The sequence below is a fragment of the Drosophila elegans genome, unplaced genomic scaffold, assembly GCF_018152505.1.
Source record: "Drosophila elegans isolate 14027-0461.03 unplaced genomic scaffold, ASM1815250v1 contig_183, whole genome shotgun sequence".
Taxonomy (NCBI): Eukaryota; Metazoa; Arthropoda; class Insecta; order Diptera; family Drosophilidae; genus Drosophila; species Drosophila elegans.
The window spans coordinates 5,731,840-5,746,405 of record NW_024545550.1 but is presented as its reverse complement, the minus strand read 5'-3'; the positions used below and the strand labels follow the sequence as shown (position 1 = coordinate 5,746,405).

The window sequence follows — 14,566 nt, the reverse complement described above, 5'->3', positions numbered from 1 at the left end:
AAAGTAAAATTGCGATGCAGAGCTGACGCTTTTTTTAGCTCATCATAAAAGCCTGATATTATGTAATTTGATCGATTCTGCTTGTGCCTGGTGGATGGTTGCGTTTGCTTTTATTTACATGTAATCATAAATATTCGCCTATTGTATATAAGGTACTAACATATCGAATATCCTTTAAAGACTAATAGTAAACAGCTTGCGCGGCTGTTGCTTTTTGGCTTGTGCGTCGGTGCTGTTGGTGTAGAACTAGTAATTTTAGCCAGGTTTACATATTGAATGTACCGTCAAATTCGCCCAAAGTTTCCCCTAAAGAGGGCATCCAGATTAGTCCTTCTTGCGCTGAAGCCCGTTCTTCTGTGGCTCGTAGAATTCCTCGACAATGGCCTCCACCATGATGTTCATGGTGTTGGTCAGCTTGGCCCAGTTCTTCTCGTCCGGTTTGCCGCACATCTCAGCGTAGTACTTCATCTTGGGCTCCGTGCCGCTGGTGCGCAGAGTGACCACCAGGCCGTTCTTGAAGGTGAACGTGATCATCTGGGAGCTGGAGCTGGTCGGCAGGGTGGCCTTCTTGTCGCCGGTGCTGCTGTCGTAGCCAGTGGTCAGATCACGGACGTGTTCGATCTCGTACTCGCCGTTCAGGATGCTGGTCGGATAGGTGTCCGCCTTGCCCTCGTCCCAGGTACGCAGGCGCTCGAAGATCTGCTCAATCACCGGCGGGCAGCGGCAGATGACATACGAGCAGATGGTGGTGTGGAACCCATATGTCTCGTAGATGTCCCGCAGCTTCTCCTGCAGCGTCATGCACTGTTTGCAGCGCAGGTAACAGGCCATGGTCGCCACATGAACTGCGGCACTGACTCCATCCTTGTCCAGGACGGCTGTGCCGACCATAAAGCCGATGGCCTCCTCAAAGGCAAAGAGCACAGTCTTGCCCGCCTGCTGCTGCTCAATGGCCTTGTTGCCCATCCACTTGAATCCGGTCAGCGTCTCGAAGAACTGGAATCCTTCCCGCTCGGCCATGGCCTTCAAAATCTTCGAGCTTACCGTGCTGGCTATCATCACGCCGTTGCTCACGTCGAAGTCGGGCTCGCGCATCTTTTGCAGCTCCAGGGACCACCAGCCCAGAAGGGCGCCCACCTCGTTGCCGCTGAACAACTTGTAGCTACCGTCTTCGCGCACTTCGGCCACTGCCAGGCGGTCGGCGTCCGGGTCGTTGGCCAGAATGATCTGGCTGCCGTTTGCCTTCGCCGTTCTGATGGACAAGTCCAGCGAGGTCTTGCCCTCCTCCGGATTGGGCATGGGCGTGGTGGGGAACTCGGGATCCGGCTCCTGCTGTTCGCACACCGAAATGAACGGCTTCAGATTGACCCTGGCGAAAGCCTGCTTCACAAACGCGTAGCCCACGCCGTGCATCGCGGTGTAGGTGAAGGAGATCGGGCACCTTCCGTTGACCTCCAGCAGGGAGCAGGGTATGATCTTCTTCAGGTTGTCGAAGTACGGCGGCACGACAATGTCGTACGGATCCTCCAGGCTGATGTTCCCACACATCGCTGAGTCGTCCCACGAAGAGGCCTTGGGCTCCAGGTTGTTCATTATCGACTCCTGGATGCCCTCGTCGTGCGGCGGGATGATCTGAGCCCCGTTGCTCCAGTACACCTTGTAGCCATTGTCCTCCTTGGGATTGTGCGAGGCAGTCACCATGACGCCGGCCAGGCATTGCAGCCTCAGGATGGCATAGGGCACCATGGGCGTGACTACGTAGCGCTTGAACTGCCACACCTTAAAGTCATTGTTCAGGAACACAATGGCCGATAGCTCGGCGAAGCGATGGCTGTTGTAGCGACCGTCGTACCCGAAGACAACGCCCCGCCCGGACCAGTCTTCCGGATTTGGATACTGCTCCTTTACGTACTCGCACAGGCCCTGAGCCGCCCTGCAAACAGATTCAGATTACACAATCTCTCTCTCTTTGAAGATAAGATAAAATCGAACTTACTGGATGACCACTAGCTCGTTCATGGAGTCGAAGCCCGCCCGCATGCAGGCCCGCAATCCTGCCGTGCCGAAGGTGATGCGATTGCACAATCTCTTGCGCAGCCTGTCCAAGGATTAGGGATTAGTTGGGAATAGAAATGGTTCCAGGTTAACTGCACTTACGTGTCCCAGTCCTGCGCCCGGACGGCGTCCATGATTTGGCAGGAAGTGCTGGCGCATTTGTCCCACCTGATCCACAGGCGAATCTTTCCATCCAGTTCCGGATCGCCCGACAACGCCATGTTCTTGATCTCGCACAGCATCTGGCCCGTGGGTTGACACATGGTGGTGGCTGCGGGTTATTGACCGAAAATCGTTTTGTTTTCAAGTTTAATTTGGAAGATTGCCGAACGGGAGGGGAGAAAAGGCAGCACTCGCTTCCTGACAGCGAACTCACAGCCCGGCAACGGAGAAAAGCAAACTGTGCGACAATTGGCGATCGACTGGTCGCTTCTGGTTGATAAGGTTCACTGATGCGGCCACATATACACACTATCAATCCGCCACACCCCCTTTTTTCGGCAAAAATTAACAATGTGCCCCGCTTAATTTGTGTGGAAGCCGTCGGTTGGAGATGGCGCGATATTTAGTGATGAGATGCAGACAAATCGAAATTTCATTTCAACTTAATACTTTCACTAAGGTTTTTGGTTCAATTACTGTGAATGTTTTTATATGCAATGAAATTAATTTTAGATCCAAAAAAATGTATAAGTGTATGGGATCAATCATTTTATTTTTTCCAGTTAAGTAACTATTTGTTTGTTAACTAACAGAAATTTCCACCAACAAATAGAGATTTTGAGAACTTCTAGCCGATAGTAGACCTATCGACATTAACCAACACTATCTTTTAGGCCATCTCTATCTAAGTTTTTGCTACTGGCCAGACGCGGAACGAAAAGAAAATAAACCATTTGACTACGTTTGTGTAACTAATAAAGAAAATGGCCGATGTGTTGGACATTGACAATGCGGAGGAGTTCGAGGTGGACGAGGATGGCGACCGTAAGTAGGCGAAGTGTACTTTCTATTTCCCCGGTCTCATGCTTTCTTTTCGCTCCCACGCCGCACCGTGTGCACCCTACACCCAAAACAGAGGGCATAGTGCGCCTGAAGGAGAAAGCGAAGCACCGCAAGGGACGCGGCTTTGGGAGCGACAGCAACACCCGGGAGGCAATTCACAGCTACGAGCGAGTGCGAAACGAAGACGACGATGAACTGGAGCCCGGGCCACAGCGCTCCGTCGAGGGCTGGATCCTGTTCGTGACCTCCATTCACGAGGAGGCGCAGGAAGACGAGATCCAGGAGAAGTTCTGCGACTACGGCGAGATCAAGAACATCCACCTGAATCTCGACCGGCGCACCGGATTCTCCAAGGGCTACGCCCTCGTCGAGTACGAGACCCACAAGCAAGCGCTCGCCGCCAAGGAGGCGCTGAACGGTGCCGAAATAATGGGACAGACCATTCAGGTGGACTGGTGCTTTGTCAAGGGACCCAAGCGCGTGAAAAAGTCCGACAAGCGACGCAGATAGACGACTCCAGGCCTCACGAATACTTTTTTAATTAGTTTAATGCATAGGCAACCGTACAAAGTCTATATTGAAATGAAATAAAGCAGATACTAAACTCTACCAACATCCTTTTATACAATCAATTGGTTACAGGTTTTTTAAAATAGCTCTTACATTAGTATTTATTTAAAACACTACAAGTTTAGGGACAACTACTTCATTTTCTTCTGGTGCAGCAGATGTTTCCTGAGCGCCTGTTGCTTGTCCTTGAAGCTCTTCTTGACCTTGGAGCGCGCCTTGTGCCGCAGCATGCCAAAGTTCTTGGTCTTGCGCTTCTCGCGGTTCGTCTTGGAGCAATGCTCGTTCACCCGTCCGTCCTTCCAGCCGAAGCGCTCGCGATCCTGCCGGCCAGCCTGCACAGTTTCCAGGCGCGACTCCTTGTCGTGCTTGCGCTTCTTGTAGATCATCTCTATGCTGTTCAGTTTGACGAACTCGGCGCGGTCCTGCTCGAGCGGCCGCTTGCGGGCACTGGTCACGGTCTTCTTGAGGTTGGCCGCATTGATGCGCTTGAAATCCTCGTCCGTGAAAATGCGTGTCAGAGCCAGCTCCTGGGCAGCCTCCTTTTGGTTGAGGATCTTTATATCTTTCTTCTCCTTCTTCGCCTTGGCCGACTCTTCTCCACTTTCCACGCCCTCATCCGAGTTTTCACCTTCCTCCTCCCCGTCACTGTTTTCTTCGTTCTCCTCGTCGTCCTCGTCTTCGTCATCATCATCATCATCTTCGTCCTCCTCTTCATCATCCTTACCGGCTCCACCTCCCTCGCCATCGCTGTGCGTCACATTAACCCACTCCCCATCGTTTGAGTCCGTATCCTCATCGCTCTCTATATCAATGGTCTTGGAGTCCTTGAGGAGTGCCTCCGCACCCAGCACTGTGTCATGGACCTCGCGCTCTCCGTAGGCACGAACCTTCCGCTCGGCCTGGGCCTCTGTTTGCCTGCCACGATCCTTCTTGTGCAACAGGGCCGGCAGCTGTTCCCGGTAGAGTGTGATTAGTGAACGTGCTGCCATCATCACAGACTTTTCCTTGTACGTTTTGTACATGGCCAGGTCCTGGAGCAGATCCTCGCCCATGGCCAGGGGACAGCGCATGCAAATCTCACGTGTGGCATTCAGACCGATGGCCATCACATCGCTGGAGTTGCGCTCCGTGATAAAGTTGTTGGCAATAGTTTTAAGGATGGGCTCGATTATGTCTCCGGGAACCAGTTCGTGGGAGGCCTGGGCGGCGAACTGCATAACGCGAGTCACTTGGCGTTGGTGAGGCTGCAGAAATCGAGTTATATACGGATAGAAGCCGAAGAGGAATAGCTCGTGGATGCCGATCAGGCGGGAAATTACGTCCAAGTGCATCAGCTTAACCTCGAATCGCTCGTTGGTGCCCTGCAGCTGCTTGAAAAGACCCTCGGCCATTCCTTGCGGATTGTGCACCAGGTGAATTCCCGAGAAGTTAAAGGCAGGCGCGTTCTTCTTTTTCTTTTGCGCCTTCACCGCCTGTTTCTTGATCTGCGCCAGCTGTTTGGTTCCCTTTCTCGTTTTCTTGTTGACTCGATTGGCCATCAGAGCGCCCTTCAGGTCCACCTCGTTCTCGCTGTCGGTGTCCTCCTCCTCGTCCTCTTCGTCGTGGCCAAGGAAGAACTTGAGCGAGGTGACCAGCACCTTGGTCACCTTGGAGAAGCAGCCCACGGTGGCTATGACATTCACCGTCTTAGGATCGTTCCAGATGTTCTTCTTGTAAAGCTCGATCATGATATCAGCGGACATCTTGGCTGCCTTGGGATTGGCATCCTTCAGCATGGAGTACATGAAGGCCTGAAGACTCTGTAATGGCACACATGATTATCATCCCGTATTTAGTAAAGATATGACTAAAACTTACCGAATTGAGCTTCATATCCTTGTGCTTGGCATTCATGTTCTTTATGTCGGTTACGATGTGCGTTTGCAGGAAGGTGCGAAGATTCTTATCCGGACACCGGAGCAGCTGGAAGAACAATTCCAGTATGTCCAGAGCCGGAACCAGGTTCTTGTTTCTCAGCAGGATTAGGGCTTTTACAAAGCAATTCCTCATGGCTGGATCCAAAACGGTGGCGTAGTTCTTCAGCAGATCGGACAGTCGCTTGGGGAACTCTTCGCACACGGCCGGGTAGCACTGGGCCACCTGGGCAACGAACATGACGATGTCATCCAGAGACTTGTTCTCCTCGCTGGGATTCAGAGCGAAAACCTCCAGCAGGCTGAGGAAGTGCTGGTACTGGATGTGGAACTCATCGCTGTACGACTCCGGATCCCGCTTGATCAGGTTCTGCAGCTGCGGCAGGTTCTCCGGCAGCTGGTTGTTGTTGGGCCGCACCATGGTGAGCCGTAAAAACTATAAAAAAAACTACGTTCTTTTCCAACCACGTTCCGTTCGAGTAAAATAAATGCACGTGTGGTGTGTGACCAGTTGCGGGAGAAGCGGAAATACTGGGCTTAGTTGAAATTTAATTAATGCAAGTAATGAAACTTTGCATGTCTTATTTTTTTTAAATATTTTAATTAATTAGACAAGTAAAAAATTTACTAAATGGCATTAATTTTTAAAAATATAAAAAAATATATAACTTCCTTTTCTATCAGGAAAAACATCTGACTAGTTGAACAAGAAATATTTTTTATATTGTGAACAATTTTTCAATTTTATTAATTGCAACATTGTAAAGAAACTACAATTCGTAGATTTTTGTATTCAGGTAGGTAGAAAAATTAATTTTGTAACGAATTTCAATACTTACCCCAATATTCCCCAACTATCAGAAAACGGTAACTCTACTCGCTCAGTGTTGCACAAACAGCTGGTGGCGCTGCACTTTGGGCGTTTTCCAGCACAGCACGGCAACTACCGTCGAGTCAAGTTAATTTTCTCTGGCCTGGAAAAATGATGGAGTTGCACTCGAACGACGTTGACCTGGAGGATGGCGAGGTAATCATCACCCAGTCCTTGGAGCCAGCTCTGCCTGACCATCTCTGCTGTCCTTTCAGCTATCGGACAGCGACGACGATGGCGTTTATACGCCGTTGCAGCGACCTGCAGGTGCGGAGAAGGTGGCTAGCCCCCTTACCACCTGTCACCAGATCCAGTCGGCGCTGGAGGACGAATCGCAGAGTAACAGCGACTCTTCGTCGGCCGAGTCCTCAGAGGACGGGTGCATCAAGAAGCTGCGCACGGATTCCACTGGACGCGGCGGAGGTCACAAAAAGCGGAAAAAGCGCATCCAGCGCACTGTGATGCGACGCGTACCACCCACAGACGCCGATATGCAGCCCAATCGAGCCCGCTTCAAGAAGTACAACGTGTGGGCCTCCGCCCTGCAAGAGGAGGCGCTCAGCGAGAATATGCGTGGCTGCGACGTAACGCGAAGTGGGCGGGATCGGAACGTGGAGAACTACGATTTCTCGCTCCGGTACCGGCTCAACGGAGAGAACAGCCTAAAGCGCCGGCTTTCCAACTCCTCGGAGGATGGCGGTGAGTCCTCACATCCGGCCCACAAACGGGGAAGGCCCTCTAGTCGACCCAAGGATGAGTATCCAGAGCGCGGATCGGTAAAGAGCCGCCTTGGCCACCGGCCGCGACGGGGAACATCCTCGGCCAGCGGTTCCTCCGACTCCTGCGAGCCCAGACACATCCTAGACCTCAACGAAATCGTCGGTCGGGATCCCTCAGACGTGGCCGCCGAGATGGCTAGTAAACTGTACGAGGAAAAAGACGAATTACTGGGTGAGTTGGTTGAATAAGCCATGCCATGAATACTAAGTGAAAGATTAACCTTTGTAGTTCGAGTGGTGGAAGTTCTGGGCATGGATTTGCCGATGGAGCTATACAAAGAAACTCAGCGCATCGAAGCCGATGGCGGCATGATGATCAAAGTGAGTAACAAAAGGACCTGGACCTCATTAAATTCACTGACGTTTCTTCAATACAGAATGGCAAACGGAGACGTACACCGGGCGGTGTATTCCTGTTCCTGCTGAAACACCACGACAACATAACCCAAGAGCAGCAGAAGTCAATTTTCAGCGAAGAGCGCCAGAGCCTGAACAAGTCGCGCAAGCAAATTGAAACGATGATGCGGGACCGCAAGGTGGAAGAGTTGAAGAAGTGCCTCAGTCAACAGGTCCCAGAGCTGCCCGCTTTGAGCCAGCGCAAGGAGCACTACATGCAGGGCGACGAGCTGAGGGCCGAGAGTCAGCCGGCCAATTGTAAGGAAATACCTTCTAGATCTATGACCATATCTTTACCTTATTTCCCTTATCAAAGTGTCCAACCCGCCACCCTCGCCCGTCGGCGCTGGTCAGGAGGAGGACAGTCCTGAGTACAGAACGCATGAGATCAACATAAATTTGGTGGAAAGCGCCGAACTGCCCTCCACATCCAAGGCGGCTGCAGCGGCGGAGGCTCAAGGAGCCCCACTCAAGGGATTAATCAGCTACGACGACGACTTTCTGGACGTCAATTGCGGGGACATGGACTTCTTCTAGGCCCACGCCAAGCGCCGGGCCCCTTTTATACCACACTTGCATAGATAGAACCATATTTGTACAATTAAATAAATGCCTAGCGAATTAGGACTCAAAATGTAACGGCTGCCAACTGTAAACAAAAGCAGGCGTTAGGGTGTTTCACAGCTGCGCGAACGCTGCTGGTTTGGCGTTATGGGATTTCAGAGTGTCGATCGATAGTGACAACTCTAGTCGGCCCCTCACGACGACGCCGCGTAAAATATTTTTGTTTCCCCCGCATTCGTTGAAAAACCGCCGAAAGTGTTTGTTTTTATGTGTGGTGCGCGTCCTAGGCCAATGCAATCGAGTCCGCAACTGCTTTTGCTGACCGCCTAACGCCGCCAGAGACAGAAAATAACAGTAATGCGAAAGACCCGCTCGCAGACGGCTCGCACGCAGGCGGAAAATGCCGCAACATCCCCGAGCCCCGGACACCAATCAACGTCGTCAGCGCCAATAGCAGTGAATCCCTTTGATGCGGGCAAGTACAAGGTGCGTTTCCGCCGAGTCCTTTTAATTCAGCTCAGAGATTTTTCCATAAATATGGGATATATTGAGAGCAGAGTGACCACAGCAAAAATAGTGTGGCTGCCCCCCACCGTGTGGGAGGGCAACCCAGCCGTCGAGAAAGAGAAGCCTGCCGGCGATGTGCAACACTGCCATCCGCCATATTTCTTCAGACCGTGCGGACAAAACAAAAATTCGTGTGACAAAAAAGGCATTTTTGCGGGCGTTTGTTTTAGAGAAGTTTGCGGAAAAAGAAACCGGGTTTTGTGGTGCCGGCTTAGCTTATTCAAGTTTGTACATTCGCCTGCGTTATAAGCCATTAAAAGCGGATCGGTTTAATGCGAAGAGGCTCTCGTTTTTAAACGCCATGTTTGAGCAGCTAGGTAATGGTTTGGTGGCATGCGAGAAACTCGGACCTGCCAAATTTTGACAAAGGGAAAATTTGCAGAGCTTATGCTTTTTCGTGATTGCAAGATATTGGCTGAAGAGGCTGGTTGTAGCAAATATTAAATTTAGTCACTTGCCAAGCCGCACGGGTACATACACATGGGTACAAATGTGCGAAAACGCGATATTCGCGTATAGGTCGCATTTCTGTGGGTGTGTGTGTGTGTGTGTGTACGAGTGCTTGGTGTGAAGTCCCGCTATTTGGTCACAAACATCTTGCTTAATTTCCTTACATTTGTGTTGCCGTCGTTGCAGGAATGTGAGCAAATGGTGCAGATGCTCCGAGTGGTCGAGCTGCAAAAAATTCTGTCGTTTCTGAACATCTCCTTCGCTGGACGAAAAACCGACCTGCAGAGCCGCATCCTCTCGTTCCTGCGCACCAACTTGGATCTGCTCGCCCCGAAGGTCCAGGAAGTCTACGCCCAGTCCGTTCAGGAGCAAAGCGCCACGCTGCAGTACATCGACCCAACCAGGATGTACTCGCACATCCAGCTGCCGCCCACCGTGCAGCAGAATCCGGTGGGCCTCGTGGGCGGTGGCCCGGGCGTCCAGGTGCCCGGCGGCCAGATGAACGTGGTCGGCGGCGCACCCTTCCTTCACACACACAGCATCAACAGTCAGCTGCCCATCCATCCCGACGTGCGGCTGAAGAAGCTAGCCTTCTACGATGTCCTCGGCACACTGATCAAGCCTTCGACGCTGGTGCCACGCAACACTCAGCGCGTCCAAGAGGTGCCTTTCTACTTCACACTCACGCCCCAGCAGGCCACCGAGATAGCCTCCAATCGCGACATCCGCAACAGCTCCAAGGTGGAGCACGCCATCCAGGTGCAACTTCGCTTCTGCCTGGTGGAGACCTCGTGCGACCAGGAGGATTGTTTTCCGCCTAACGTCAATGTCAAGGTCAACAATAAGCTGTGTCAGCTGCCAGTGAGTATCCATCGAATGTACGGTCAGGACCAAATAACATATCCCAATCCACCCGCAGAATGTCATTCCTACAAACCGACCAAATGTGGAGCCCAAGCGTCCGCCACGTCCCGTCAACGTCACCTCCAATGTAAAGCTGTCGCCAACCGTCACCAATACCATTATGGTGCAATGGTGTCCGGACTACACGCGCAGCTACTGCCTGGCCGTTTACCTGGTGAAGAAACTCACCTCCGCACAGCTCTTGCAGCGAATGAAGACTAAGGGAGTGAAGCCGGCTGACTATACCCGCGGCCTGAGTATGTTTTCGCTGTCCAAGAGGTGTATCCATACTAATAAAGTCTTTCTCTGCAGTCAAGGAGAAGCTGACGGAGGATGCCGACTGCGAGATAGCCACCACCATGCTTAAAGTGTCACTCAACTGCCCGCTGGGCAAGATGAAGATGCTGCTGCCTTGCCGAGCCTCAACTTGCTCGCACCTGCAGTGCTTTGACGCCAGTCTCTACCTGCAAATGAACGAGCGCAAGCCCACCTGGAACTGCCCCGTCTGCGACAAGCCGGCCATTTACGACAACCTGGTCATAGATGGGTAAGAGGGTGTCAATTAGTATATCGCTTGAAAGAAATTGATTCCCTATCTCTTCTACAGCTACTTCCAGGAGGTGTTGGGCTCGTCGCTTCTAAAGAGCGATGACACCGAGATTCAGCTGCATCAGGATGGCTCGTGGAGCACGCCAGGACTGCGCAGCGAGGCACAGATCTTAGATACACCTTCGAAGCCCGTTCAGAAGGTTGAGGTTATATCGGACGATATTGGTGAGCACACACTACGCTGCGTGTTGTGTACCTCGATATTAATGAACCCTTTCTTGTTATAGAGCTTATATCGGACGATGCCAAGCCAGTAAAGAGCGATTTGTCCCCTGCACCGGACGATCAGCCAACATCCACGTCAAACAGTGAAACTGTAAGTTGTGAGCTTAAAATAGCATTTCCATATGTGCTACAATACGATTGTCTTCCGTCGATGCAACAGGTTGATCTGACGTTGAGCGATTCCGACGACGACATGCCTCTGGCCAAGCGTCGTCCTCCCGCCAAGCAAGCCGTCGCCAGTTCCACGTCGAACGGCAGCGGTGGCGGCCAACGTGCCTATACGCCGGCACAGCAGCCCCAGCAATCCGGTACGTTGGATCCATTTTTGCAATAAGCCAGTAAACCAATTATAACTCTGTATAGCCAAGAATCCTTTATAAGTTTACAAAGTGCTGATTGTAGACCATAGGCTAAAGTAGACATAAGAATCCATACACATCCCATTCACATCCACACAGACTCACGTACGCTAATGCATCAAGAACTTTAGTCAGATGGATGAAATCCTCCCACGTTCATGTTTCACCCCATGAAAGTTTCGTTTTACATTTTCATGTATATAACAACTTATCTCTCAGAGCAATTTTTGGTGCATCATTTGACAATATTTAAGAGTTCGAAACTGTTCGAAAGTGTATTTTATATGCTGAACGCATTATCTTAAAATGTATCTTCATTCTTAAAAACGAAACATGCATACGGGAGGAAAATTTCGGAATTCTGGAAAAAAATATGTATCGTCATCACAGATTATTTCTCGAATCTACTTATGTAGATGCCTTTCTCTTTTACAATTCTAGTTTCCCCATTCGTTTTTAGATGGAGTACCCAGTTCAAATGAATCCCACTATATTTAGCATTATATTTAAAATTTTTTAAAAACTGACTAGTAGGACAGATATTTTTTGGTGCAAATCTAGATTCACATTCAGGTGTTAGCTTGTGAAAGGGAATCCAGGCTCGCGCCAAAGTCTGCTCCGACACAAAAAGTGTTCATAAACTTGACTAAATCCCCTAGCCACGACTTTTATAGACTAAGTAGACAAAGATATCCTACTCCACTGCAGAGGAAGGCTGGGAAAAGATGTGAATTTTTGATTATTCTCCGCTTTCGTTGCTTGTATTGTAGATGGTAAAGTTTTTAAGAAACCTAAAACGACAGAGGTGCTTTATCGGCGTGTTGACTTGCAAATTTGGCTGCGTTCACGGTAGGTTTTCCCGTCGGATGATCGTGGGCTCGAGTGTCCATGAACCCCAATACTTTAATCTGTATACTCTTACAGAAAACCTAAGCAAGACAACTCCAGGCGCCCAAACGTGGTATAAGCAGTTTTAAGCCTAATTCTCGGTTTTGCAACCACCATTTGTTGTTCTTTCTTCATTTGATGTGAATTTTATGTTGTCACCGATCCTAAATTATTCCGCGAAATGTACTTGTATTTTAAGAGATGTGTTAATAAATCATAGTAGATCGTTAGTGGAGGTTTTTTTTTGCTAGAGAACCTTTTTTTTCGATAGCTGTTGTGTTAACTTCACGTTGATATGATGATAATTATTGAACTAATTGAAGTAACTTGTGCATTTCTTTGTCTTTTCTCTTTCTCTCTCTCTCTCTCTCTTTCTCTTCTTCCCCTGAACTTTTTGTGTGACCCGTCCATGCTGCCGCCGACGAATGAAACTCGTAGAATCCCCCGAACAGCAGGCCCGTCGCCAGTCGCCAGAGATGCAGCCAGTCTTAGATCAGCAACTGCAGCAGCTGCAGCAGCAACATCAGCAGCAGCACGACCAGCCAGCGGCCGCAGCTGTCCATGCCTCTCTACTGGAATCCCTGGCTGCTGCGGTCGCGGATCAAAAGCACTTCCAACTGTTGGATCTGGCTGCGGTTGCGGCTGCTGCAGCTGCCACGGCGTCCTCCGGCCAGGGTCAGAATGCCGGCCCGTAGGCAGGACCCACCCACATCCCTCACATCCATCGCACATCTTATGGCACGCTCCTCACCCCCAAGATTCTTGCTTTCTCTTGCCCAGTTTCTGTTTTCCCGTCCTCTTCCGGCGGCACAGGGCCGGCAGATCTTACCTTAGAGGCTATTCTTCGGCGTTCCATTCGCAGTCACCACCACACATCATTCACACGCTCTCAATTGCGACCCACCCACTGATGCTCGAAATTCTTGTGTTGCAGGACGCAGGCAGAACAGACATGCCTTATAGGAGCGGGTCCCCATGTCCCCATCCCCAGTGGCAGGTGCTGCACCCCCTTTGGCCAGATTGTCGCTGCCCCCTTTCAGTTGGCTCACCCATCTTGGTTATGTCCCGTGTCTTTCGTTTCTGTGTCGTCTCGAGTAGTTGTGTTACGCTTTCGCAGGGCTCTCAGCAACACACACTGACCACCTGAACACTTGAACAACTGAACACCTGAACATCTGACCACCCCACAACACCAACTGAAGTAATCCTAGATATTACAATTACACAAAGTAGCACCAGCATTCATTAGCAATTACCATAGGAAACACAATTAATTTATTTTTCTTTTGCAATCGAAGCGGGTGCTGAATGATCGCAGCGGAGCCCGGAGAAATTAACCGCCCTACGCATTACTAACCTAACAACTAAGCGTACACCTAAACCAGATGTTAATCTTAAGTTCTGCCAATGCAAGTTGGCCGTATTCCTATTCCTATGCACGAAGCGAGAGAGGAGACAGGCGAGGCGGCAGCCAGCCGCGGCACCGACATTTAAGTTAGTTAAGTTATTTTAGTTACTTTAGTGGAACTACGGATACCGAACGAATAGAGGCGCAGTGGTGTGGAGTGGAGGGTGCTGCCCGCGAGTGCGTATTTATAATGTGTTGCAAGCCAGGGCGAAATTGCATTAAATGTTCATGATGTGTATTGGCAACAAACGAATGAGTTTTTATTGATGAAAATTGAATTGAATGTGGCGTTTTTAAGGGCATGACCAGACGACCAGACGTCAAGCTAGACACACAACTTACTCGTTTATTTAAGCTCAAACCGTACCGCCACGGATTTATATGTTAAGAAAATGATTTTAAATTGATTGCTTTGACTTTGATTTGATGCCAAACCCCTTAAATATCAGACCGAACAAATATGAAATCAATGTACAAGGAGATGTGTACTTTAACTATAATATTAAACAATTTTCAACCAAGACCTGTTGTTTTATTTACCAACGGGGGTCAAGTTTTGTTTAGTTTATATCGATTTTTAATTTGGCATCCCGTTTTTAATTGAGCCCACCCGAATCCTTTTTTTTTTACTTGCAGAGGATATAGACGGCAACGTTGCGGCTAAGGTCAAAGAGGATTCCGTAATTGATCTTTTAGATTCGCCATAGCACGCCGCCACTTGATCTTACAAGTAAGGTCCTTCGATATCTGTAGGCGACCCCAAAGAATTAGACTTGGCCTGTTAAACGTATTTTATATTGCGCCACAATTCGTTGAATATCTTGTAGCAACCTAAGTATGTTACATTTCCGTGTAGTTTGTAAAAACAGTATTCGTTAAGGTAAGACAAAACTGCGAATAATAGCTAGACCTAAGCACTGCACCAATAAAGTTGGAGTCATAATTTAGTGGCCTTTTGAATTTCGCGCGCATCAGCTGTACTTGGCATTTCCACAGGTTGGCAT

General features: G+C 49.8%; 5 protein-coding genes across 13 annotated transcripts; 3 read left to right on the top strand and 2 right to left on the bottom strand.

The window, feature by feature from the left end:
• Positions 1-84: 84 nt before the first annotated feature.
• Positions 85-2,619, bottom strand: LOC108143436 (glucose 1,6-bisphosphate synthase). The gene is made up of 3 exons (XM_041707726.1): positions 2,158-2,619; positions 1,997-2,098; positions 85-1,933 (listed from the first exon to the last, which is right to left on the bottom strand). Exons 1-3 carry the CDS (start codon positions 2,316-2,318, stop codon positions 325-327), a joined length of 1,872 nt encoding a protein of 623 aa, XP_041563660.1. The 5' UTR covers positions 2,319-2,619; the 3' UTR covers positions 85-324.
• Positions 2,620-2,883: 264 nt separating this feature from the next.
• LOC108143551 (RNA-binding protein 8A) lies at positions 2,884-3,669 on the top strand. Its single transcript, XM_017268060.2, has 2 exons — positions 2,884-3,042; positions 3,134-3,669. The coding sequence occupies exons 1-2, from the start codon at positions 2,982-2,984 to the stop codon at positions 3,568-3,570; spliced, it is 498 nt and encodes a 165-aa protein (XP_017123549.1). The 5' UTR covers positions 2,884-2,981; the 3' UTR covers positions 3,571-3,669.
• LOC108143550 (protein SDA1 homolog) lies at positions 3,661-6,054 on the bottom strand. The gene is made up of 2 exons (XM_017268059.2): positions 5,488-6,054; positions 3,661-5,429 (listed from the first exon to the last, which is right to left on the bottom strand). Exons 1-2 carry the CDS (start codon positions 5,962-5,964, stop codon positions 3,762-3,764), a joined length of 2,145 nt encoding a protein of 714 aa, XP_017123548.1. The 5' UTR covers positions 5,965-6,054; the 3' UTR covers positions 3,661-3,761.
• Positions 6,055-6,441: 387 nt separating this feature from the next.
• LOC108143612 (phosphorylated adapter RNA export protein) lies at positions 6,442-8,228 on the top strand. Its single transcript, XM_017268136.2, has 5 exons — positions 6,442-6,570; positions 6,630-7,365; positions 7,423-7,514; positions 7,571-7,847; positions 7,906-8,228. The coding sequence occupies exons 1-5, from the start codon at positions 6,526-6,528 to the stop codon at positions 8,124-8,126; spliced, it is 1,371 nt and encodes a 456-aa protein (XP_017123625.1). The 5' UTR covers positions 6,442-6,525; the 3' UTR covers positions 8,127-8,228.
• A 104-nt stretch (positions 8,229-8,332) lies between these two features.
• On the top strand, positions 8,333-14,505 carry LOC108143528 (E3 SUMO-protein ligase PIAS1). Of its 9 annotated transcripts, none has more exons than XM_017268017.1 (9): positions 8,333-8,639; positions 9,357-10,031; positions 10,090-10,330; positions 10,386-10,620; positions 10,681-10,847; positions 10,910-10,998; positions 11,068-11,215; positions 12,037-12,115; positions 12,191-12,687. In XM_017268017.1, the coding sequence occupies exons 1-9, from the start codon at positions 8,511-8,513 to the stop codon at positions 12,231-12,233; spliced, it is 1,806 nt and encodes a 601-aa protein (XP_017123506.1). In that variant the 5' UTR covers positions 8,333-8,510; the 3' UTR covers positions 12,234-12,687. The 9 variants fall into 9 exon arrangements, with proteins under 9 accessions (XP_017123506.1, XP_017123504.1, XP_017123508.1 ...); XM_017268015.1 differs by having other exon boundaries at positions 11,059-11,215; XM_017268019.1 differs by lacking the exons at positions 12,037-12,115; positions 12,191-12,687 and adding an exon at positions 14,199-14,505.
• The last annotated feature ends 61 nt before the right edge of the window (positions 14,506-14,566 follow it).